This window comes from Ornithodoros turicata, chromosome 2, assembly GCF_037126465.1.
Source record: "Ornithodoros turicata isolate Travis chromosome 2, ASM3712646v1, whole genome shotgun sequence".
NCBI classification, from domain to species: domain Eukaryota; kingdom Metazoa; phylum Arthropoda; class Arachnida; order Ixodida; family Argasidae; genus Ornithodoros; species Ornithodoros turicata.
This window is the reverse complement of record NC_088202.1, coordinates 7,980,918-8,006,794: the sequence shown is the minus strand read 5'-3', so window position 1 is coordinate 8,006,794 and position 25,877 is coordinate 7,980,918. Positions and strand designations below refer to the sequence as shown.

Genomic DNA, 25,877 nt, shown 5'->3' with positions numbered 1-25,877 from the left:
CCCAGGCGAAAAGTTTTTGAACTGGTACAGCTTGGGACAAAAGTTTACGGAAGACGCCACTGGCATATTTCTTTATTGGAGCAGCCTCCTGATAGCTATACGGAAGAGATTGAATAAGAAATGGGTGACAGGCTATTCTACCCATCTCTCAGTATGTGTGTCCGCTCCTGCTTGCTGCCAATGTGTCGCTCCAATTAAGAAATGCGACACCCCGGTGTTCCGTAAAGTTTTGTCCCAAGCCGTACCAGTTTAACTGTGTTATCGAACAGGGTCCAGTTCAAGTGGAACCACTTCAACTAGTCTCAGCTTAATTTGTACCAATTGGGACATCTGGTCCCTGTTCGATAATGCAGTTCACCCTGTCCCAGTTGCAACCGATCCGAGTTGAGACTGGGACCAGTTCCCAGTTGAAAAAAACAGTAAGATTTAAACTGGAAATGGCACTGGTCAGACTGGAAAAGACTGTAAATCAGACTGGCAACACTGGAAACCAGGTCATACTGGTCACTGGTTATACTGGACTTTCACGGGGTACACTGGAAGCCAAAGTACACTGGTCACTGGCAGTACTTAGAAACCAGTTGGCCCAACTAGTTTATGGCCGGCCCCAGTCACAACTGGTACCAGCTGGCCCAACTGGCTTCTAAGCGGTCACAGTCTCGACTCAGTTGCCATTTGCCACCAGTGTCCAGTTGATCACCAGTTTGGTGCCAGTTGGTTCCAGTTTACCACCAGTTGGTACAAACTGGGAACGAACTGGTTACGAGTTGACTTCCCAGCTCATTTTCTCGCCTAGGTGGGAATCCGCAGTCTCCTGTCCAATCCAACTGAGCCGTTCCACCAATTCCAAGGTGTGTCGGACGTAAGTATGCATGTCTTCCTCTGGACCAAGACGTGGTTTATATAGCTTCTTCAGTAGGTAGAGCTTGTCACTGAGGTTTGCCAGCTCGTGTCCCTTCCGGAGCTCTTCCCACATCTCTCGTGCAGTTGTGCACTTGCAGAAGTGTGCAATTTGGCTATCCTCATTACTCACACAGATTCTACTCTGGCTTCATGTCATCTGCATTCCGGGACGCCATCAGGTGTTCCGGAACCGCTTCCTCCACGTACGCCCAAGTTCCTTCCTGTATCAGTAGCATCTTGACTTAGAATTTCCATGCCTGGTAGTTCGCGTCGGTGAGCTTCGCTACTGCAAACTTGACTTCTGCAAACTCCACCATCTTTGATCCAAGGCAGCCCGCGGAACCGCTTCCTCCACGTACGCCCAAGTTCCTTCCCGTATCAGTAGCATATTGACTTAGAATTTCCATGCCTGGTAGTTCGCGTCGGTCAGCTTCGCTGCTGCAAACTTGGCTTCTGCAAACTCCACCATCTTTGATCCAAGGCAGCCCGCCCTATCCGTCCAATACCCAGTAGTCTTCTGGGCCCATAACCTGTTGAGCGCAGTAAACATGGAAGAGACTACACATCGAAATGTACATGACCTTTACTAATAAGAATAGTGTGCGCGCACAAGCGGCGCGGGTGAAGGTGCAGGTTTTTACTCCTGCTGTCGTTGTCGTCAATCCAACAATACACCTTTACATAATGCCGAATAAACAGCTCATGGGACGGCAGACACCCCCGAAGCACAAGACGGACAGTCGAAACCCTATTTCCCTGTATTTTTCAGTTAGCTCTGCTTCGAGCTCTGCAAGCGGCGCATGAGCTGAGAACACAACCACACACACAAAAATAGTCGAGGATTCCGGCTTCTTTCTCCGATTGTATTGGTGGCTCCAACAGCTTGACGAACTGGACAGGGTTTTGAGCCACGCGTCACCTCACTGCTCTTTTAAAGGATCTCTAAAGTTTTGTCGAACACCATCGTAACCCCAGTTCCACGTTCCTCCTCTCGCCTTTGACTATTCAGGCTTGTTTATACTACCGCGAAACGCCGATGACCGAACGTGCGCAACAGAACTTGACTGCAGTACGCAAGGCGCTTTGCGCTTTTCTTGGACGCAAGGACACTTGCGGCGTGGACCACCGTTCTCTGGAGCCGGTGTGCGTGCTTTGCGCCGGAGTGGAACATGCTCTATACTCTAAATGAAAGATGAAAGTCACTGAAAAGGTTAGCCAGCTGTAGGGATCGAACCCACATCTTCTGGATTGCCGGTCCAAGGCTCTACCAATTGAGCTAAGCTAATACGCCTCTCCAGCGACTTTCGGGGTGCGTCATCTGAAGGGACGACAAACCAGCCACTCACTCTCACTCACCCTCCTTTCACTCTTACATTTTTGCTCACTCATACACACATTCATACGACGGAAATCGACGCAAGCGGCACCTGTTGAACAAGAGATAAACTGATGTTCTGAGGCTGGAACAACATAGAAGGGACAGATACAAACAAAGCCTCAAATTGTCTAAGAAATCAACGATGAAAGATGAAAGTCACTGAAAAGGTTAGCCAGCTGTAGGGATCGAACCCACATCTTCTGGATTGCCGGTCCAGGGCTCTACCAATTGAGCTAAGCTAACACGCCTCTCCAGCGACTTTCGGGGTGCTTTCGGGTGTTAGCTTAGCTCAATTGGTAGAGCCCTGGACCGGCAATCCAGAAGATGTGGGTTCGATCCCTACAGCTGGCTAACCTTTTCAGTGACTTCCATCTTTCATCGTTGATTTCTTAGGCAATTTGAGGCTTTGTTTGTATCTGTCCCTTCTATGTTGTTCCAGCCTCAGAACATCAGTTTATCTCTTGTTCAACAGGTGCCGCTTGCGTCGATTTCCGTCGTATGAATGTGTGTATGAGTGAGCAAAAATGTAAGAGTGAAAGGAGGGTGAGTGAGAGTGAGTGGCTGGTTTGTCGTCCCTTCAGATGACGCACCCCGAAAGTCGCTGGAGAGGCGTGTTAGCTTAGCTCAATTGGTAGAGCCCTGGACCGGCAATCCAGAAGATGTGGGTTCGATCCCTACAGCTGGCTAACCTTTTCAGTGACTTTCATCTTTCATCGTTGATTTCTTAGGCAATTTGAGGCTTTGTTTGTATCTGTCCCTTCTATGTTGTTCCAGCCTCAGAACATCAGTTTATCTCTTGTTCAACAGGTGCCGCTTGCGTCGATTTCCGTCGTATGAATGTGTGTATGAGTGAGCAAAAATGTAAGAGTGAAAGGAGGGAGAGTGAGTGGCTGGTTTGTCGTCCCTTCAGATGACGCACCCCGAAAGTCGCTGGAGAGGCGTGTTAGCTTAGCTCAATTGGTAGAGCCCTGGACCGGCAATCCAGAAGATGTGGGTTCGATCCCTACAGCTGGCTAACCTTTTCAGTGACTTTCATCTTTCATCGTTGATTTCTTAGGCAATTTGAGGCTTTGTTTGTATCTGTCCCTTCTATGTTGTTCCAGCCTCAGAACATCAGTTTATCTCTTGTTCAACAGGTGCCGCTTGCGTCGATTTCCGTCGTATGAATGTGTGTATGAGTGAGCAAAAATGTAAGAGTGAAAGGAGGGAGAGTGAGTGGCTGGTTTGTCGTCCCTTCAGATGACGCACCCCGAAAGTCGCTGGAGAGGCGTGTTAGCTTAGCTCAATTGGTAGAGCCCTGGACCGGCAATCCAGAAGATGTGGGTTCGATCCCTACAGCTGGCTAACCTTTTCAGTGACTTTCATCTTTCATCGTTGATTTCTTAGGCAATTTGAGGCTTTGTTTGTATCTGTCCCTTCTATGTTGTTCCAGCCTCAGAACATCAGTTTATCTCTTGTTCAACAGGTGCCGCTTGCGTCGATTTCCGTCGTATGAATGTGTGTATGAGTGAGCAAAAATGTAAGAGTGAAAGGAGGGTGAGTGAGAGTGAGTGGCTGGTTTGTCGTCCCTTCAGATGACGCACCCCGAAAGTCACTGGAGAGGCGTGTTAGCTTAGCTCAATTGGTAGAGCCCTGGACCGGCAATCCAGAAGATGTGGGTTCGATCCCTACAGCTGGCTAACCTTTTCAGTGACTTTCATCTTTCATCGTTGATTTCTTAGGCAATTTGAGGCTTTGTTTGTATCTGTCCCTTCTATGTTGTTCCAGCCTCAGAACATCAGTTTATCTCATGCTCTATACTCTTTACGACAGCCGCACTTCTACAGCATTTCGATTAGTGAACAATCGCATAGCGCCATCTCGCGTGCCAACCCATCAGGGAGCACTGGAACCTCATGACAGATTGACACATTACACGCTTGATGGCGCTCGTGAATGTTCAATAGTCACTGGTTTCAATCATAATTGATGGCTGTCCGTGTGACAGGGGTATTACTTCGTTTGCTTCAAGTTCGATTCCGCCGTGAGAAAAGCGTTGGCTTGCTGAATGAAAAACAAATGTTTGTTTGTTCATGCCTCCTGCTAATCAAAAGCGTGAAAGAATCATTCACAGTACCCCTTATAAGGGGTACTGTGAATGATTCTGTTCCCCTCCTGTTATCCTAATCACATTGTTCCCCTCCAAACACGCCACTGGTTCACATGTATACGACGTATCCTGCCCGGCTGAAACTGATTCCTTTATCGCTCTTACGAACGAAACGACGAACCCAAAACGGGTGACATCATCGGATGTCCTCCTAGTCATTAATCGCGATAAAAGATCTGTGGCTTTTATGGCAAAATAGGCAATAAAATCTCACTTTGTGGCATTTATGCATTATCGGGTGGGGTGTACCCCAAATCGTATTCCGATTCACATGACTATACTAAGAACTTACCCTCTGGCTGTCCAGTAGAAACAGAAGACACTTCCGACGATGCCACAGAAGACATAACTGCAAAATATTTGTAAGCCTTTAAAAGAGATACGACACTTAAAGTAAAGACTTATGTCCTGGCCTCATCACACTCTAAAAACAGAGCCCTCATCACACTCTAAAAACAGAGCTTACTCGCATAGTACTTGAAAACGGGAGGTGTACACCTTTTCGAGACACTCATGCAGTTAAGGTAAGTGTCCGTACGCCCCGCGCTTTCCACAAATGAGTAGTGATAAATAGAGCTCGGGTTTTTATGCACGAAAAAACTTGTTTTAGGCGCATATAAAAGGTGCTAAAAATCCTTATTTAGGCACATAGGAACTAAACTTGACCTATTTTTTCATATGCAGTACCGAAAATGCAAAAACAAAGTGAGAAAATCAGCTCTATCCACAAGAACAATACGTTAAATTGGAGTTGTGTCTGTCTGTTTCATCTTTTTGCTGCTCGAAATGCAAAACTTATCCATCCTACACAGTATACTGTTTTGGTGTAAATGGCTTGTCCCATGGCGCACACCTTTTTGGTGTTGCCTTTACACTCAAATGATGGGTGTTTTTTAAAACACTCTTATACGAGCGTTTAACAACAAAAACACCCTTAAAACGGGAGTATTCTATTGAAAACACTTTTTATGACAGAATTGTTTTCTGACAAATATTCCCTCTCAAATAGCTAGTCTAATACAAGCTTTCGCGGCAGCGTGCCGAGTTCGACGTTCTTGCCCTGAATATGGCAGACTTCCAGCTGTGGTTCCAGCGTTGAACGTAAACCGGAGCGCAATGCGTCGCAGGCACGCCTCGTTAGCTTGGCAACACTGCGGGACCAACGTGAGTACCGAGGTTTGAAGAGACCTCGGGCACCCACAGTGGCCTATATTGGCGTGTCAGATGGATCATATACTGAAATACAATTTGTTGAGCACGTTCGTTACATGTATTGGGGCGGGAAATGTTTGTAACGGTGACGGGAATGCGTTTTTGCAATTAACACCCACGCTTGCAACGAGTCAAAGATACCAGCTAAATTCCTAATATCCTTCCCTCTCAAATACTATGTTTTCAACTCAGGTTATCTTCTATAATGTGATTACTTGCTGAGAGGAGCTGTGAAACCAGCATAATTTTTCTCTCGCGAATTAAAACACAATTTTTAACACCATATTCCCAATTCAAACTGGGTGTCAAAAAGGTGTATTTCGACGTAAACACCTGTTTCAACGCCCCACTTTACACCCTTAATGACTGACATTAGATGAAACGTGGTGTATGTCGATATTACACCTTTTGTAATGCTCTTCTTGCACCCTTTGCGGTATAAAAACGGTGTTTTTTTTATAAGAATACACCTTTTTTGAGCAAATAAAGGTGTAAAATGATTTACTGTGATAGTACGGTCACAAGGCTTCTAGCGATTGCCACCGTTCCATGAGACTTCAGAAGGACTTGTTGCGGCCAACATACTGGCGATATGCGAGATGGGCTAGTAGCATCGAAAGCTTTAGTAACAAGTTTCTTAATTTGAATTTTTTAAGTCTCGACTTCTTGATTTCGTTTTCGGCGTTACCACAAGGCTCGCAGCAGCTAGCAAATATGGGCTCATCATGTTCGCTCGTGTGCCTTGCTGGCGCCGGCTGCACGAAAAGGGGCAGCATACCCAAAGGTTGCCAAACTGCAGGGATTGTTCCTACCTTCGTACGTCACATCCCCTCCCCAGCATCTTTTCCGTGTGTCAAATTAGTTATAAAAAAAGGAAACAGATGGAAACCAAAAAGCTGTTTTAGATGTAAGCGCATAATAACGCTGAAAGTTTCGACAAAACCGTTACGAAACGTGCCTATATTTTGTAATAGCGACCCACCCAACAACAACACAATTCTGGAAAAGAGAAGAACGAGTATACTGAGTAACCGATTTTCAATTCCCAGCTTAGTTTCCAGTACACTTGAGATAATCGGTTCTTCGAAGCGATACCGATGGTTTCAAAATGGGGAGGTGACCAATGTCAATTTCGCCTGCACAACGAAGTGTCGCCATTTCTTAAGGGCTGTTATAGACATTCTTCGATGTTTAATCAAAGTTTTAGGCACGTACACCAAAATAGGCACCAACGTCTGAATAGGTATTTATAGGCACTATTAAGATGGTACAGGGCCGGGTTCCCCAGCACCCAACTCGTGCTCCTGTATTGAAGAGGCAATATTAGGATCACACGAAAAAAATAGGCATTTGCCTAGCAATCCGGGCTCTAGTGATAAAGGCACCATTCTGTGCACTGGTTGGCCTTCAGCGTGCTATTTATTTATTTGTTTATTTGTTCGTGTCTGTTTGTTTGTATTTATTTATTAGTGCCCACCAACGGAAATAATTCCTATGAATGGTGCACTTTGCACGGCTGAAAGAAAGAAAATAAACGTAATTTGCAAAAACAGATAACGTTCTGAGTCAAAAAGAAAAAAGAAAAAAACACGATGCTAGGCATGGAATACGTAGTTCAGTAGACCTCGTTTCATTAAATGCAGACTTCAATGCAGTGCAGAAATATCGACGTCAATGCCACGAGCAACATCACTGAACTCACACTGTACATGACACAATGGACAGTGTCTATGATTCACAGAATTGGCGTTACAGGAGCCGGAGCCGTCCTTGAATTTTTGTAACACTTACGCAGTTACGTTAATTATCACAAAAAGGCGTACGCCCCGCGCTCTTTCCACGAATCAAGGGTGATAACAATATCGCTCTGTGCAATGATAGGCCTCCACTCTGATATGTCGTGAAGATCAGCTTTAAGTGTATACTACTCAGTAATTTCGAATTGTAAAGTTTGCGCCTTTTTTAGAGGAGCTGTGAAATGTAAGCGTAATTATAACTGGGTAAATGCTACATTTTCTTAGAGGGGCACTCAAGTGCAAAAATCTCTCTTCGCGGAAATAGTGACAGTAACACAAAAGAAACACAGTTGCATATACGTTGCGTCAGTTGCAATTAAAACGTGAGGACGATTCGGGTGTTCCTCTTTCCTTCCTCCGAGTCGGCGAAAACCGTCGAGGTTACGTCACCTACAGGGCCACCCAATTCTTGGAGAAAATACATTGCGAGAACGTCCCCTTCCCACATTACTTTGCCCAATCAACGCCATAGGAGGCGAGGTCCGTCGCAACGACGCGCAGAGAAGAGATACACTTCACCTGTGGCGCTTGCATATTCTGCAGCAGGAGCAGCCAGGCAGTGTTGCCAACTCTAGGAAAAAAAATTGCCTAGATCTACACTCTTAAAAATGAACTTCACCTCATAGCACGCTCCTAGCCAACTATACTACGAATGACATCGTTCTCTGGCCTGATTTGCTGGAAACGGGAGACGTACGCCATTTTTTGCGACAATTTTTATACGAATTATGCGTGTATAAGCAGTACAAAAAAGTCGTACGTCACCTTTTTTCAACAAATAATGGAAAGAACGACGTCATTCAAAATTATGGTTGGCAAGGAGCGTGCTATGCGGCGAAATGTAGAGAATTAGGATTAAGACTACTTGTGTTAAAATCTAGGAAATTTGGCTCTGTACTCTAGAATAGACCTTCGCCTCATAGCACGGTGTCCGCCAACCATTGCCATGATAGTATTACAGCTTGTGATTAGAAGAGCGAGGGGGGCGTATGCCTTTTTGTAGCAATTTGGATATGATAATTGCTACAAAAAGGCGTACGTCCCATCTCTCTTCGAATCAGAAGCGATAGCCCTATCGTTGGTGACACTGGTTGGAACGTGCTATCCCATGTAACACATGGTAGGATAATAGACGTCTAACCGAGAGATCAGTTGAGACTTTGGGGCTAGGTATAAAAGTAGATGTCTACTAGACGTCTACGAGGTTAGATGATTAGTGAACGTCTGCATCTAGATGTCTAGTAGATCGGAGTTTGGAAGTATAATAGATCTTTACAGTTTTAGAAGTTATTTAGAGGTCGTACTAAACATGGTCCATGTGACGCCCCCCGAGACGTTCCCTGCTAAAAATCTCACTTTCGCGTCGTATAGCAGCTCATATGAATTGTATACCGCACTTAAAGACTCTCCATGTCGTGATTTATGTATTTTCTCACGTGCGCGGGGGTGATACGTAGACGTAAAATAGGCGTAAAGGTTGCCAGGTTGGTGAGAGCTACGAGGACCTGCTGCTTCGCATTCGTTAGCTGAGGCTGCAGGCAGGGCCGGGGAGAGGGTGAGGCAGCCGGGGATGGCGTCCTGTGCCAAGGGCCACTTCAGAGGTGCTCAGGACCCAAGGCCTGTCGTAATCATACAAAGAAGAAATAGTGAACTGTGTTATAAGTGTATGAACTGCGTGAGGAGGAGGCCCGGGCATAATCCATCCCCGGGGCCCATAATTTCACTTCCGGCCCTGGCTGCGGGCAGTACACACTGAAATACGTGGTCATTGGGACACTGGAGCATCCACAGTGAAAAAGTCAGTCAACGTCGAGGCGCAGTCATAGCCTAGAAACCCAGCCTATAGGACTATCAGGAATCGTTGCAGGGTGTCTGCCGCAAAGTGTTGGGATGGTGGATTGTTCCTGAACCCCAGAAGAACGTTCAGATACTTTTGTATGCGGGTATACTGTTTCTCATTTGGAATTAACGTTCAAATTGTTCTACTCTGTCTGGCTATTTCTGTCTCCTAGCTACTGCACTGATCCCACGGGTGATGGAGTTAGCAAACAAGCTGAACCAGAACCTCTTTCCCCCATCCCCCACCCCCGTCCCACACTTGGTATCTCAGATAAACAAGTTCAATCGCTCGGAACTGCGACTCGTAATAATTGTAGAAGAAACATTACCTTTTTTCAAAGAAAGCAAGTGGTTCAGGCAGCATTACATAAGCATACGCAAAAGAGCATGTTTTTACGCAAAGCAAAGTATCTGCAACAGAAGTGGAGACGAAAGAGACAATTTGGTGCAAAACGCAACATAATTAGCTTGTCAGCCGTTCTTGCGCTGTCCCATTTGTCGAATACAAACAGTGAGCGCAGAGCACACATCATAGACCGAAGAGATGTCAGAGCGTGGCACGTTTAAGTCACATCTTTTTTACGCAGAAGTTTAAAAGAAATGGGGTTCCAGGTGCCCACCAATATAGTCACGCATCTGCCAACCCCTAGCGCTTGCTTTCTCAACTAATTTCAACTAATTGCAACACCAAAGCACACACATCAGAGAAAAGACACTAGGAACACCAGGGAATTCATGTGTGTGTGATGTTAACATCAGAGAAGAAAACACCAGGAATGTCCCAAATCACAGCCACTAAAAACACCAGAATGATTCTGGTGCTTTTTTTTTTCAATAGGGGTGTAGCCTCAGACAACGAATGTATGAGCATAGAAAAAGTTAAGCGTCATGTATTACATAAGCCTGGCAATGATGTTGAGTGTTCCAGGGTCACAATTATTATTTCAAAGAGCAGTGGTAGTTTACTGCTGTTGTGGTTATAATGACCATGATAAGCCTTTATAGTGAAAATCGCTAAGATCAGCGTTCATGCACAATACTTTTTAATTTTAATGTAAGAATGAATATCATTAAGAGTAGGAACGAAGAAATAATCCTGCGATTCAATAAATAATAGGAGTGTTTCGCTTTGCTGCTGCCTTCTTCAGAGAGGATGTGATGACGTCATGCAGTCTTTCAGCTGTCTGTAGCAATGCATTGATCGTCACTGGGAAAAAGTGTAGCAATAGAAAAATGGGAGGTTGGTCGATGGTGTGCATTGTCCTGGACAGATTTATGACGAGCACTGTTCTTCGAATAAGAGGAGTGTGTGCGCTTAGAATAGTTGGATGCTGGTTTTCCACTTTGTTCAAGTGTTTCTCTGCACTTTTGTTCCACGCGATTTTTCCTGACGTGACAGTGCTCGCCCTGACATGCCCAGACCTGTTCAGTCCTGCTTTCCTCCTACATGTAGTTTTTTGTTTTTCAAAAGAAACATTCTTGTCTTGACGATAGTGCTGCCCTGAATGGGAGTAGTGCTAGAATGATTATTAATATTCTTGCGATTCAATTAGTTCAGAGAGTAACTGCAAGAGGGACAGGTGCATGGCATTATTCAGGAGGAACACAGCATCATTATTCAGTTATCTGCCTGGCTCTCGGATGGGACGGACATGTCTCGATTAGCTCGTTGTATTTAGCCATTGATGGTGTTACTTGTTAGGATATTTAGTTTTTTCCTGTGTTTGTAAGTCTCATTTAGTAAGACTTTGGGAATGAAATGCTTAGTTCCTACAATCACCTCTCATATGTGGTGCTTTTCTGCATTACCTTTTCTGTTTCCTATGCAATCATTATAGTAGAATAAAGGAAATAATTGTGGGATAGTGATTCAATAAATAACAGGTCCCCTGTCTAGAGCGTACACGTGCTTGAACCACACAGCTGCATGCCTGGGTGATGACGTCATACCGCGACTCTCTTGTTTCAGGTGGACCTTGTTCAGAGGTGATGGGTTGGATATTAGTGGAAAAAAACAGTGTAGCCCTGAGACAATAGGATTATGTCACGACCAATGAGCAAAGCCTGCAGAGGGCGCAAGGATTCACTTCTCCTCTTGGACACTGGCGGGTGTGGACGCATTAATCTGTTCCTAGCAATTGTGTTGGCCATTATTGGAAGACCGTAGCTTCGGTGGGGTTCCGTTTGCCTCTGATGGTGTGCGGATGTGTGGTTCGTCACTGGTGAATGGTGTGTAACGATTGTGGTGGATTTTGTGACGAGCGAATTTACAATGAAGGAATGCAGTGTACGTGACAGATGATGGTGAGTGTCTTTTTCACTCCGTTCAAGTGTTTTTCTGTGTTTGCTCTGTTGCCCTGCGCTCATGCAATTTTTTGTCGTGTGACAGGGCTCCTGACATGTCCCGACCTGCATGTTTTCCTTTGTTGACGTTTTGTATGCTTTCTTTTTTTGTCATGAAAGTTTCATGTTGATCATTCTTGTCTTGACGATGACGCTAGCGCTGCTGCACCCCTGATTTAAATGAGAATAATGCCAGAACGATTCTTAGTAATTTTGCGATTAAATTAGTTCAGAAAGTAACCACAAGAGGGACGGATGCATAACTTTATAGAGGAGAAAAAAGCATTAAAATTCAGTTCTGTGCCTGGCTCTTGGATTGAAAGGACGTCTCGTTCTGCGCTCCTGTGACTGCAGTTGTGGTGGGCTGATTCGTTGTGTAACTAATTCTTTTGCACGTAATAATTTTGTTACCCCTTTTTTATGATTTACATGCCCGTGCATGTCGGGTGCTGGTTGCTGTTGTCCAGGCACCCCCGCCATTTTCTATCTTCTTCCGCCTTCGAAACGAGAGTAGCGCTGGCGTGATTCTTAATGATTTTATCATGAAATTAGTTGAGGAAGTAACCGCTAGAGGGTCGCAGATGCGTGACTATATAGAGGAGAAAAAACCATTACAAGTCAGTTCTCCACCTGGCTGTCGGATGGAGCAGTCGCATCGTTGTGCGCTGCCCGTGACTGCTGTTGTGGTGGGCTACTTTCCTTCTGTGCCTGATTTTTTCGTTGTTAGCTATTGATGATTAGCATATTTACTCTTGCTTTCCCAGCCTCTGTATTATGAGTGTTTTTCTCCTTGCACATCCAGAGCTGTCCTAACCTGCCCAGACATGCCATCATGACGTCACAGGATGTCCAGAACTTGTGGTCACAGCTGAAGATGCTTTGCAACCTGCCTCTGTGCTCCGTCACCCAGCGGTGGTCAGCGGCCGTTCCGGACCGCTTTCTTCCAATATTGCGTCGTTCTTCAACTAAACTCTTCACTAAACTAATCTTCACTAAACTAACTAACGAAACTAAACGAAACTAAAATCTTCAACTAAACTCCTTCTCTACACTCTATCTCTATCTATTTTTTCTTTTTTATGGACACAAGTTGCCGCCAATGCACAGGGTGGTCTGGACACGAGTTAGATGCTCCCCAATTAGACTGATGACCCAAATTGTTTTTCGCGATGGATGATGCTGATTACTGTGGGGGGTCCCAATTAGCTCTAATTGCTAATTAAATGTGTCCAGAAGCCTTGTAGCGTTGGCGGCAGTCTGTGTCCAGTCATTACTACTTATGCTGATCGCGGACCCCGTAAATGGTAGGCTATATCACACTCACAGACCTCTCAATGTCCGCACGAGTTGTAATATGGTACAATGTGTGACTAGTCATTAAACTTGTTGCCAGTGCACTCTTACATACAGTTTTTAGCTTCAGTTGGCTACTTCCATGGTCGCACAGGCCATCCATCGGCCTTCAAACAAGCATTCGATGTCGCGATGGAAGCAAAGCAAAACGAAGGGCGCGCGACGTGAGGGAGGATAAGGAAGCAAACGGAAGTACGTGAACTGACGTGACGTCACAACTGACGTCGACTGTGGCGTCGCCGAATGTCATGAGTAACGTTACAATTCCGCACAACGGATGGATGGTGCTGACGGTCAAAATATAGCGCAGATTTCAATATGCAGTGCCTTATGGGACAATCGCTACATTTTTACATATACCTTGTTTCATATTTCCAGACTGCAATGTGCTCCTGTATGTACCTGGATCTTGTTTACTGGTTACTCGCTACACAGTCACCATTCATATTATTTGTCGCAAGGATCAAGGGCAAGAGAGAGAGAGAGATCATGGGTTTAATGGCACAAAGGCAGCAAAGGCCACAGAGCGCCAAAACCATGGTGAGTGTGTGGTGGTGGGAGATGATTATGGGAGAGACGATGTGAGAGAGAGAGTGTGTGTGGTACTTAAAAGCGGGGGGAAAGGGAAGGGAAAGGATGCGGCTTCCGTTGGGCGCCAGCACCATTGGTTTAAGGTTAGTCTTGGGCAGCAACTGTCTTGTTACGCTGATAAAACTTTAGAGGTTATGGCAAAGATTCGCCAGAAAGGGCAACACGCACTTCTGGAAGACCTCCAAACTGATGATGATCAGTACCTCGTGATCTTAGCGTGTTTGTGGTACCCTCTAAATCAGGGGTTACATTATTGCAAGTTTTTACTTTCATATTAGCGGTGGCCAGATGTAGATTGTAGCGGTGACTTATGCGTGTTCATAGGTTTGTTGGCTATGAGTCTGACAAGCTCGTTTTAGCAAGTGTCAGCAGTGTCTGTAGTGGCAGCTTGCGTTCACCTCATGGGCTGTCATGAAGAGGAACCAAATGATCACCCCACTAATAAATATTTCGCGAAAATATCTTGCTGCAAACTATGAAAAAACAATTAAAACGGGTGTCCTGAAATTTTTGGAAAGAACTGTACACGTCTACTTAGACTTCTAGGTCGGAAAGAAAAATTTGTTCCCAGGAATAATGGCTTTTGCAATACAAAAGTGTTATGCGAATTAAAAAAGCGAAATGCGAGGAAGCCTTGTATTCATTTATTAGGATACCTAAATGATATGTAAATACACATAGGATGTATGGGGCCGGTTGGTACATATCTTGAAGAACAACAACAAGGTGATGTCTGTGTTGTCCTTCACCTTCTGTCGCCTTGCTTCAAAATATATGCTGACACATACGGACGGCATTTCTGCGCTTTCTTTGCCCTATGTTAGAGGGGAAGCGTTTATTTCTGAAGGTCATTTGGAACGAGAGCAAATCTGGTGGCGTGGTGAGAGCTCAAGAACGAAGCGCGCTTTAGATAAAGGTAGCATTCGCGCAGAAGCTCGAGATTATGTATGGTCATAAACAACTGTATAAGGATACGCTTCACAGACGCACACAAAAGAAAAACAGAAGCTGATCTGTATTTGTTGCAGAACTAAGCGATCGAGAATATCGACCATTCGTAAAAAATGGCAAGTAGCATTTTCACATACCTCAGGTCGTCGGAAGTGAAAGAAATCGTGCCCTATGTACCATAGATCCTGACATATAACATGATCATGATGATTTTATATAAGGAAAAATTGAGATGTGAGCTATTCACGATGAGATTAATTGAGATGTGAGAGGTAAAAGCTATTCATGACCTAGTAGAGGAAAACAAGGAAAAAAACGTCTAAAACGACGAGAGCTCTGTTGTGCTCTTAACGAAGGTGATGAGTGAGTGCTGTGCACCCTGACGATCAATCGCAGGCCCTTCGCCCAGCACTTTCAAGACGTCAAAGGGTCGGCTATCAACGCTATCCAGGTATAAAAGTTGCAAACGGGCAGTGTTAAACCGCGCACATTCGAGAAGAAAATGTTCCGAATCTTCACGCACACCACAAGTTAAACACAACGACAAGGGTTAAGCGCATACCATGAACAGAAATGCGTTGGCCAATGGGACATTGAGCAGGAATTTGTGAAGCGAACTTTCGAGAGGCCGGGACATGCGCGGAGGGATTCGGTAAAGTAGGTTCGGTCAATTCTGCGCAGCGGTGACGTTGGCTCTGCGGAGTTCGACCACTGACTCAGAACTAAACCACGCTGGATGACGCACAACATACGTTGTGCATCCTCAGAAGTGACATATATCTTTTGCGTGGGACCGAGTTGGTGAGCATCACGTGCTTCTCTGTCAGCAGCATCATTCCCAGCAATGCCGATGTGTCCGGAGATCCTTACTGGAGCTCGATTGTGTGTCTTTTTGTGACAGCGGTATTGCGCTATGAGGTGGTGTCGTACACTATTACCATGCCACAGGTGCGCGTAGTGCTTGAAGGCCAGTCTTGGAATCAGAAAGGATCGACCAGTCATCAGGTGTCGCTTGGTTAACAATGTACTGGACCGCATTGAGAACAGCTAACAGCTCTGCCCGTAGAAGATCTCTGGTTCAATAAGCGTTCAATAAGCCCTGGCAAGCGAGTGACGCAGATGAGGGGTTACAGGACGAGCGTTATGGCACAGGGCTTCAACATTTCGAAGTGTGGGTGTGGGTGGTTCCCTCGCCTTGGCTATGGCTGGTATGTTGGACCTTGAGGCAGGGTCTCCGACGCATAGCTTTACACTTTTAGTCAGGACCCACTACACAATAGTTTCAGCAGAGGGGCACAAGCCAGTCAAGATAGGAGCGTGATACGCCAGCATCTGTCGAATTAGGAATGAGTGCAGACCTAGCTGGCAGAGCGCGGCACATCGGTCCCCAACGTGTACCGCAAAGGTGTCGAAGCACATTCAGTCTATTCGCAAGATCTTTTAAGAGCCGGACATCAGTGATCCAACACGACGTGCAGTCCATAATAACACCAAGAAACCGGTGATAGGTCACTCTTCTGAGGGCGGCCCCGTTAATATGCAGATGGAACCTACATAGCATGCTTGCAAATAAAAGGTAAGCACACTGTCTTCTCCTGGGCGGCATCCATCCGTCTCTCCGCGTGGTGTAGTATACATTGTCAATGGCCCTTTGTAACCTGGCTTACAACGCTGACCATTGTTTGCCAGACTTTGTGACCCTCTTCTTTTGCATATTGAAAATTTACAGGTGTATTTTTCCTTAAAGGAAAAAAAAATCGTCACCATAATCCCCTGCAACTCATTCGTTAGTCGAGATCGTCTAGCAAGCAAATAATGATTTTATGAGCATCTCTCCCATTTCAGGATCTGCAGGTGTATTTTTCCTTAAAGGAGAAAAATTATTTCGCACCACACTCCGCTGAAGTTCATTCGTTTGTCGAGGTCGTCTAGGAAGTAAGGAGTGATGCATTTGTGATCCTCTCCTTTTTCATTTTGAAGAACTAAAGGTGTATTTTTCGTTAAATGAGAAAACATTTATTTCGTCACCATACTCCGCTACAGCTCATTTCTTAGTCGAGGTCGTCTGGGAAGAAAAAAGCGATGCCTTTGTGACCTCTTGCATTTTGAAACTCTACACGTGCCTTTTTCTTACGCGAGAAGATAATTTCGTCGCCATAGTCAGTTGCAAGTCATTCGATAGTTCATGTCGTTTAGGAAGTACAAAAATGCATTTGCGGAATACAATCCTCTCCCATCACATTTGAACGTCTACATATGCACGTTTTCATACAGTGAAGTTCTGTTCTGAGAATGTGCACCTGGGGCCCTTTCCTCGTCAAAGTAATCGACCTCTATTACTTTGTGTCTCTCGTGTCATTGGTCGTTATGTGAAGAAGGCGTGAAGAACAGAAATGAATGTCACGCGCCCTCAACCGATATTCGAGATCTTATCCTGCAATCTTCGTGATAAAATACATAACGGTATACACAATGGTGACAAAGTATATATGTAGTGGATAATGGCCACAAAAAGAAGGAGTATACCTCCCGTTTTCAACACATCAGGTGCAAGAACGATATCAATCGGGTCGATGGTTGGCTAGAGCCTGCTATGACGTGAAGCTCATTTTTAACTATGTAGATACAGCATGAAGAATGCAGGATCAAGTACTCCAGTATTGGTTGAGGGCGCCTGACATTCACATCTGCTCTTCACGCCTTCCTCACGTAACGACCAATGACAGGCAGGACACAAAGTCATCGAGGTCGATTACTTTGACGAGAATAGGGACCCTGCAGGTTTTCAAAGTGGAAAAGGAGAGGGGGTCTTAACTCACAAAGCCTTTTTTGTTCCTAGACGACCTCAACTAACAAATGAGCTGCAGCGGAGTGTGGCGACGAAAAATAATGTTTTAAGTTTCAGAAAAAATACACCTGTAGATTTTCAATATGTTACAGAAGAGGATCTGTTCTACAAATGGCACGATTTCTTTCGCTCTCAAGACGACCTCAGAAAATACTTTCTGAAAAGTGTATTTTTGTCAACGAATGGTCGATATTCTCGATCGCTTAGTTAAATAATGAATACAAACTAGCTTCATATGTTTACGTAAAGCTAACCTTCCTATAATAGTTTATGAACACAAATAATCTCGGGCTCCTGCGAGTACGCTAACTTGCCGAAAATTCACCATGAACTTGGACCAAAACGCGCTCCTTTCTTGAGCTCTCACCACGTCACCAGATACCTTCTCGTTCCACATGCCCTTCGGGAAGCTGGACCAACCCTTCCCCCTCTAACACAAGACAAAGAAAGCGCAGATCAACACTTTTCGAGGGCAACCAATGTCCAAGGAAACAAAATATTGAGAAAAAAGTTTCTATCCTAAATACACACCCTTAAGGGAATGCGCACATGTTGTTTTTCGGCGAAATGGGTCCAGCTACACCCTTGGCTCGTTTCGGCTGGGATGACCCAACTACTATTTGCTAATGACCCAACTAACTTATTCGCCTCTCTCGGCACCGATCTGCACTCTAAAAAGTTTATAAACTCGGAAACTTCAAAGCCCCGTAGCGCACCCATAGACTCAGTCTGACACTATTCTGCATTCTGATAGTTTAAGACGGGAGTCCTTTTCGTAACACGTCCGCAAACTAAAAATGAAAAAAAAAAAAAATTGCATACGGCTCTCCCTCGTCCGCAACAAGTCAAAGATAGGGTGGTATCAATCTGAATGTAGGTTGGCCTTAGTTGTGCTATTCATTGAGGTTCTTTTCCTAGGCAGATTGCCCGCAAGAAAACCCCAGCACTCAAAAAGCAGAACCTCACCGCATATCACACTCCTAGAAACCGAATCATCATCATCATCCCGAATGACATCGTTCCGCCCCCTGATTTGTTGAAAACAGGTGGTGTACACTTTTTGTTACAATTATGTACTGCAAAAAATGTCGAAAAAAAAATTGCGATGTTGCCTCCCCATTCGCCCCACAATGTTTAGGCTACTGATTTCGACGGGCATCCCATTCTTCCTTTGGCCGGCACTGGTGCTTCTCCCTGTGTCGTATCCCTTGACATGTGCAACAGTTGCACAAAGTGAATACTCCTTTCACCGGCCCTCCCTAATGAGTAGTGCCGTCAATGAACCTATTTTGTCTGTCGCATTATGGACCACCTGATTTACAACTGAGTACGTCTCTTGCCCGACTGAGTTCCTAGTTCTTGCTGGTTGTCGTGACGACGTAATCCTCGGTTCGGACTTGCTATGCGAATAACTCCGCCATCATCGACTGTGCTCGCCACGAGACGCTTTGTTTGTAACGACGAACTAACGACACAACCTCCTGCTGTTGCGAAGCTCTGCCTCCCCACCCAATCCTTTTTTGTTCAGCTTTCGCCGTTTTGTGGTGACTGCGCGAGTCACGGAACTAGCTGTCTGTCACGATGATGAATAATCCACTTAGAAACACGTACATAGGGGACGTACAGTGCTGGACATAAGTTTACGGAACACGCTCCAGCGCATTCCTTCCTCAGAGTGACACGCTAGCAGCGAATGGTACCGCACGGGCTTGTTAGGTAGCTCCGAAGGGCCGGCGTCTACTTTTAGGTCCTATGGGGTCAGACTCCGAGATTTGCACCCCCCGCCCGCCCGTATTACACAACTTGTTTGACCGTGCGTTCCGTGGGTGATCCCTAAGCACATGACGCGCCGAAACGAAACACGGCACAACGGAATGAATGAAAAGCGTACCATACGGCATCCATGGAACCTTTGATATATTCTCTACTATTGAAAGGGTAGGCTTTTACACAATACGTTAATATATGCCTTGCAAAGACCACACTTGTGACCGTCTCACAATCTGGGACGCCAAACGCCGTGAACTCCCTGCAATCCGGACGGCAATTTTGTACATGAAAGAACTGATGTTCTGAGGCTGGAACAACATAGAAGGGACAAGTACATACAAAGCCTCTTACATCTTTCATCGTCAATTTTGTGCCGAGGGGTTGCGACATCTGGGGTGCAATTTCCCCCCCCTCCCCCCTCCAGCCAGACGTAGACGCCGGCCCTGTAGCCCCAGTCATCTCTTTGCAACTCCGAACGGTACCATTCCTGCTAACCTGTCACTCTGAGGAAGGAATGCGCCAGAAGCTGTTCCGCAAACTTTTGTGCAGCACTGTACATAACAGCTGCCGCTGCAAAAGGCGTATACGTCTTCCGTTTTGAACAAATCAGCAAACCCTGAAAATTTAACTTTACCGCATAGCACGCTGTGCGCGAGCTGTTGCCACGAATGTTATGGTTATCGCTTCCGATTTCAAGACCGAGGGGGACGTACGTCTCTTTGTGTTAATTTTCTTATATTTAACTTGACACAAATTGGCGTACAACAGCGCAACTGTTTTTAGAGTGTACACAGTAGCGTTCTCGGTGTGTATCTTATGAAGAAGTGTCGCTCAACCGGATACTTACCCGAAATCTCACTTTCCGCTGCAAGGAAACAAACGAAGGTTTTAGAGAATCAGTGAGAAAAGTTTACTCTCGATCCCGCGGCTTCTAGAGAAAGAAATGAGAAAAAAGAACGCAAAAATGGCATGCGTGGAGGTTCATAGTAAGATTCTCCTCTTTTACAAGGCAAAATCACTGAAAAAAAAGTCAAATTTCAAACTTTATTCTATGAAATTAACATTCCACGTTGCAAACCAATCAGCGATAAGCCAGGCGTCTATATCTCGTTCCTTCCTGGCTACTTCAGTGCCACTATTGGAATAAAAGTAAAACTAAAGTTGGGATATAGTTCGTTACCATGACGCTAAACGCTGCGGAAAAAATAATAGAAAAGGTAATCAAACGGAAAACAAACGCTTTTACACAAGAAAAAGAACAAGCCAAAATAAAGAACAAAACCAGCAAACGTTGCGTTCTTTGCTTTCTTTTCCAGTATTTCAATCTTTGACAAGGCCTCTAGGCAAACATTTACAGACTCACATCCTAAGTGAACTCACTGACAATGTGCGAAATACGTAAAAACCTGATCTAAGCTTGGACAGTCTCGACGTGTGCATATTGTACACAAAATGACTGACCCTCCCTCCAACGTGTGAGACCTAACCTAACCTCGGTCAGTCTTGACGTGTTCATATTGAATATGCACACGCCAAGACTGACCAATGTTAGTTTAGACTAGGTTTTTACGCACTATGGTATCCTCCGATAGTGCTGGCACAAGTTCATGTTCCCCTTCGGCCAAGTGAATGGATGAGGCATTATCTTCTTGGTTCTATTTTCTGCCTATATGACGTCTTTTCTAACGCGTCCATTTCCTAGTTTACTCTTTCACATATTAAACAAATAAACTACAGCTCATATCATTTACCATTTAGAATGTGATTGCCCGCATCGCTTCATTCAGTAGCAGACGATGTCATGTTTTATGCCAAGGATATCTCGAAATCCATAGTCACACGTCTGGCAACAATGAAAACGCCCAACGGGCAGGACCACCACTATATCTACACCCATCCGTCTGCCGCGGGATTGTTACTAGACTGCAGCTGAATTAGGTATGCGAAACATCGATGTGAAAGGAAAATGCGGGTATGAAACACGGCATACCCATCTTTCAGAGGCTTTTGGGCACAGAAGCAAAGTGTAATCCCTGCAGGTCACAGCGTCTAGGCAGTTTATGTTTATGCCACCACGACTAGGTTGTCTTCTTCGTCTTCAAAAGACTTGTCCAGAGATTTCTCCTCTACTTCTTCCTCACACACGCAGTCGGCGTATACCGTCTTCTCTTCCGTTGAAATGTAGATCTATAACAATGGTTCACCTGAAAGGGAGACTTCGGAACAAAATGGATTTCAAGCTTGCGGTATTCCCACAATCATTTACACGAACTCAACACAGTTCTGAAATATCTCACTTGAAAACGAAGGTGGGATCATAAAAACGACTTTCGAAATTTGCATTAGTGCATTAGAAAACTGTGCATTAGTCAAACAATTCCTGAGCTGTTTTCTGACTCTCAGGGAAGAAACAACAACAACTTTATTTCAGGATGATGGGTGGGGAGTTTCATCGCCGGGGGCGATACTCTACCCCATTGCTGGAGGTGAAGCGGGGAATGAAGGAATGGGTCCCGTTACAATGAGGATCCAAGACCTGTGGCTATGCCCGCCATACTGTGGCGTCCAAAAAGGAGAAGAGAGCTCTGAGGACAGAGCGTTGGTGAGCTAGATGCGGCCAGGGGCCAAGCAATTTTGTGAGGGAGAGGGCACGGAAGTCTAGCTCGTTGAGGGAGGCGGACAGTACGGAGCGGGAAGGGTGGTAGTGTGGGCAATGGAGAAGAATGGGCTCGAGATCTTCAACAACACAGTGACTGCAGTGGGGAGAGTCAACTTGTCTCAAGCGGTAGCGCCACTGTGCTGTGAAGGCCACGTCGAGGCGCATTCGATGAACTAATGCGGCGTCTTGACAAGAGATATGTGCCCGCATGAGGAAAGCGAGCGCTGAGTCAACTCTGCTCAGCATGGCGGGGGGTAGTATGTGGGCGGTCCGTTGGCGGGTAGCCAGAGGAGCCACAAGGCTTCGAAGTATGGACCGCCGATCGCCTCTCAGTAGTGCAATACGCGTCCGTGTCCGAGACGAGAGAGCTGCTTCGGCGACGCTGTCCGCCAATTCATTGCCTTCGACACCTCCAATGGGCGGGAACCCATTGGAGAGCGAGCCTGTGTCCTGCTTCGTAGACAAGTTCGTAAGCGGTTAACACATCTATAACCAACGGTGCGGAGAAGCCTCGGATGCCAGAATTTTCTATTGCTTGCAGCGCGGATGCTGAGTTAGTAAAGACCACCCAATTCCGGGGGGGGGGGGGGGGAAATGGAACGATGTGCTGCAAAAAGAAAAGTATGGCGTAGAGTTCCCAGCTGTAGTTGATGTACAATGCTAAAGGCGACGCCTTTGTCGGTGATGACAAATGCTGACGCAGACTTCCCATTTCGAGATGCGCCATCGGTGTAAGCGGGGGTAGAGGTGGAAAACTTCGCGTCTACGAGAGCATAAAAATGGGCTCGAAGGACTTGAGGGGGAACCTGAGCTCTGCGGACCTGGAGGTCACGAAGACATGCGAAGGTGGGTGGCAGGTGTGAAGCCGGTGAGAGCGTGGCGTGTCCTCTGCGCCACGCGATGGAAATCACTTTCAGGACGGTATCGAATTTTTCTGAGGACTAGGTGACTGGGAACGTTCGCACGCAAACTTAGGAAGTGTCGAGGCGTTTCCCGCTCACGGAGGACCTCCACCAGGAGTTCTCCAGCTTAGCTAGGACTTGCCTTGTTTCAGCCATTCTTGAGACGCCAAGGCAGCGACGAAGGCTTCGGGCGAACAGGGACCAAAGGGCATTAAACGATGTTGTAGAAACCCGATGCAAGACTGGAAGGCTGTAAAGCACAGTTGCCCACACCAAAGTCGCGTGAACGGCTAAGAGGGAGCGTTAATCACAGCCCCAGCCGAAGCCACAAAGATGTTGAATGACAGGAAGCCATCGCTGCACTTTGGTTTCAAGGTGCTTAATGTGGCGAGCCTAGCGCAGGTGGGAGTTCAGGACCGCACCAAGGAAGCGATGGGAACGCACAGGCTCGAGCTTCCGTGCACCAACCCAAAGAGGGAAATTACGCATAGCCTTGTGGGTGAAAGGGAGCTCGACGTACTTTTCGGGCGATCCAGGCATTTCCTGAGGGAACGCACCTTGTTTTTCGAGCCACCAGTCGAAGCGATGCAAAACCATTCTCTCCATCAGTTTTCCCAGACTGCTTGTCAGGCTGAGGGGGCGAAAGGAGGATAGGGCATTTCGGTGTTTGCCTGGTTTCAGGATTGGAACAACTAAAGCCTCAACAGAACATCAACAGAAGGTAAACCCTAAGAAGTTAAGTTAACTAAAGCCTCCTTCCAAGTAGATGGTACGGATTCATGAAGGAGAGCTAGGAGCGATGGCTCGTCAAGGCTTCGCAGTGCGGCGTGAGTGATTTTATCTGGACCTGGGGACGATTGCACATTCACGCAGTTTTAACGCAGTCTGCAGCTCAATTAAGCGCCAACTGCATGAGGCGTTTCTCCAGCGTTTATCAAGCGTCCTGCCGCGGCGTTTGGCGAGCGTCCTGCCGCGGCGTTTGGCGAGCGTCAAGCCAAGGCGTTGCGGAACAATAGGCGCGCGATGCTCCCCTCGAAGTCCGAGGCGAATAGATAATTCAGAGTTGGGCGACGGAAGAGGTGGCGACGACGCGAGCAACTGGTCAATCAGGGATTAAGGCGGTGCATCAGCACCGACGCTCTATGGGAATCCTCATACATTTTTCAACTCTCGTAGCGCCGCGAAAATTTGGTTGATCTCCGTGCAACTGCTTTTAAATGGAAGAGGATGCTTAGGTCTAGTACATGATCGAAGCAGATTTTGCGTTTTAGACTCAGAAATTTTTATATCATGGTCGAAAGGTTTGGGAAAAACTATATTTCGAGATTCCGCTCGCTTACAAAATAGAGCCGCCCAAAATCGAAAATCTGGCTCGATCACGCACTAGAGAAACATATCAAGAACCAATACCAACAAAAAGATTTCATCTATGTTAAGCCGTTGACTCGGCACACGAATTTTTGTCAGGTATGGTCATCCGTGGAGTAGGTCCCTTCAGAATGGGAAGCGCAGTGCTGCCATCTATCATCGAGTGTGTCGTCACAAGCAACAACAATCTGACCGCTGGAAATGATATACCGCTGCACGTGGCCGGAAGACGACGAGGCCGACGTTGACCATGACGCGGGAGCACGAGCACGTGCAGCGTAGCCGAGCCCCAAAATTTTGTTTATTGTTTGTTCAACGACGCTCATTTTCTCGGGGAACAGTAGATGAAACTTATTTGTCTTGGAATTCCCAGTCGCAGCCACAGAAATGTGGAAGGATCATGCTTGTAAAAAACCTACCGGTTATACAGTGACATATTTTCTTTTACAGGGGATGCCGGAAACCTTGCAGCGCTTTTAGCACTCATCCAGTAGGATGTCAACAGGAAGGGGGGTGTATTGTTTCATGGGACAACTTTACAATTATTTGAGCCGCCGAGACTCTAAGCATTTGGAATTTCGGGCGGCGGATCGAGCTGATTGGGGCAGATTTCAGACACGTCCATATCGTTTAGTGTACAATAAGGTACAGCGGACAATTTGATGGTCAAGTGTGCATATATGCTTCGGCTGAGAAAAGTTATTCAGGATCGAAGTTGAATCAGAATGGAAGCTGAAATGGAATCGGAGCACTTGGGACCCAGGTCGAATAAATTGATAGAAATGTTGGCTCCCTCAGGTTGGGAAATGAATATCAGCGTTACGACGTCATGAGCGAGCACTGGGATGGCAGAAGCGTCAAAAACCGGCGGCACGGCAAACCCACAGTGCCGTCTTCCTCACACCGTTACACAATGAGGGCGTCAGGGCGGACACTGATGAACGTGAGCATATGATTCCAGTATTACCTTAGTTGTACCTCAGAAAGTTATACATGTGTAGTTGCTCGCACAATGAAGTAAAGATTACAACACCTGGATGCTCACATGCGGATCAGTAGCTTCAAGGCGCTCGGAATCTATCACCCATTCCGACATGGAAGTCGTTTCTGAACGCAGAAAAGGACTGCACAGTGAACTAACTCTGCAGTGCAAAATGTGCACACTAAAGGGTGTGGCTGACACTGAGGTTCTACCAAGCATCGGACAAGATCATATAGACGTGAACACCGCTGTAGTTTTGGGAGTCCTCTCTAGTGGAACGGCATATTGAGCCGATGATCAGTTATGTGCCGCACTAAGCATGTCGTGTATGGTGACCGGAACATTCGCGAAATATCAGGACCAACTGGCGGACGGTAGCAAGCGTACAGGACAGAGTCACGTACCGGAACTGAGGAAGTGCTGTCTGTGGAAGTGCGCGCATGTCTACTGGTACCAGATCCACGGTCAACTCCACGTATAACCAACCGGCAGTACTGCCTCTTCGTTGTAGGTACTGGACGACGCCTTTCGGAACGAGAGAAGGGTGGTGTACCTTGCCGAATTTATAACGACTACCTCCTGCCAGAGCCTGTTGACCCTCGCTATCCTCGAAGCATGCGATTTAGGGCTCCCGATTACAGAAGGAAGTACGCTAAGCCAGAGGAATTGTAATCAGTGTACCGCGTGCCTTTTGCTAATCGAGACAAGCTCATGTGATGTCGGCAGCCTCGACGAGGACGACAAAGAAAGCTAGAGGGGATTTCTGGAAGTTCCTGCGCGGATAGGCAAGGTGAGACTCACAATGACAATTTGTTATGAAATGCTCTCACTCC

The 25,877-nt window shown here is 46.2% G+C and overlaps 1 protein-coding gene across 1 annotated transcript in view; it reads right to left on the bottom strand.

The window, feature by feature from the left end:
- Nucleotides 1-21,244, bottom strand: part of LOC135383059 (uncharacterized) — a 54,768-nt gene extending 33,524 nt beyond the window's left edge. The window contains exons 1-3 of the mRNA XM_064612690.1: nucleotides 21,124-21,244; nucleotides 19,981-19,998; nucleotides 4,723-4,779 (exon numbers count right to left, since the gene is read on the bottom strand). Coding sequence (XP_064468760.1) covers nucleotides 4,723-4,779; nucleotides 19,981-19,998; nucleotides 21,124-21,127 — 79 coding nt within the window. The 5' untranslated portion in view covers nucleotides 21,128-21,244. The remainder of the gene's footprint in view (nucleotides 1-4,722; nucleotides 4,780-19,980; nucleotides 19,999-21,123) is intronic.
- Nucleotides 21,245-25,877: the final 4,633 nt, after the last annotated feature.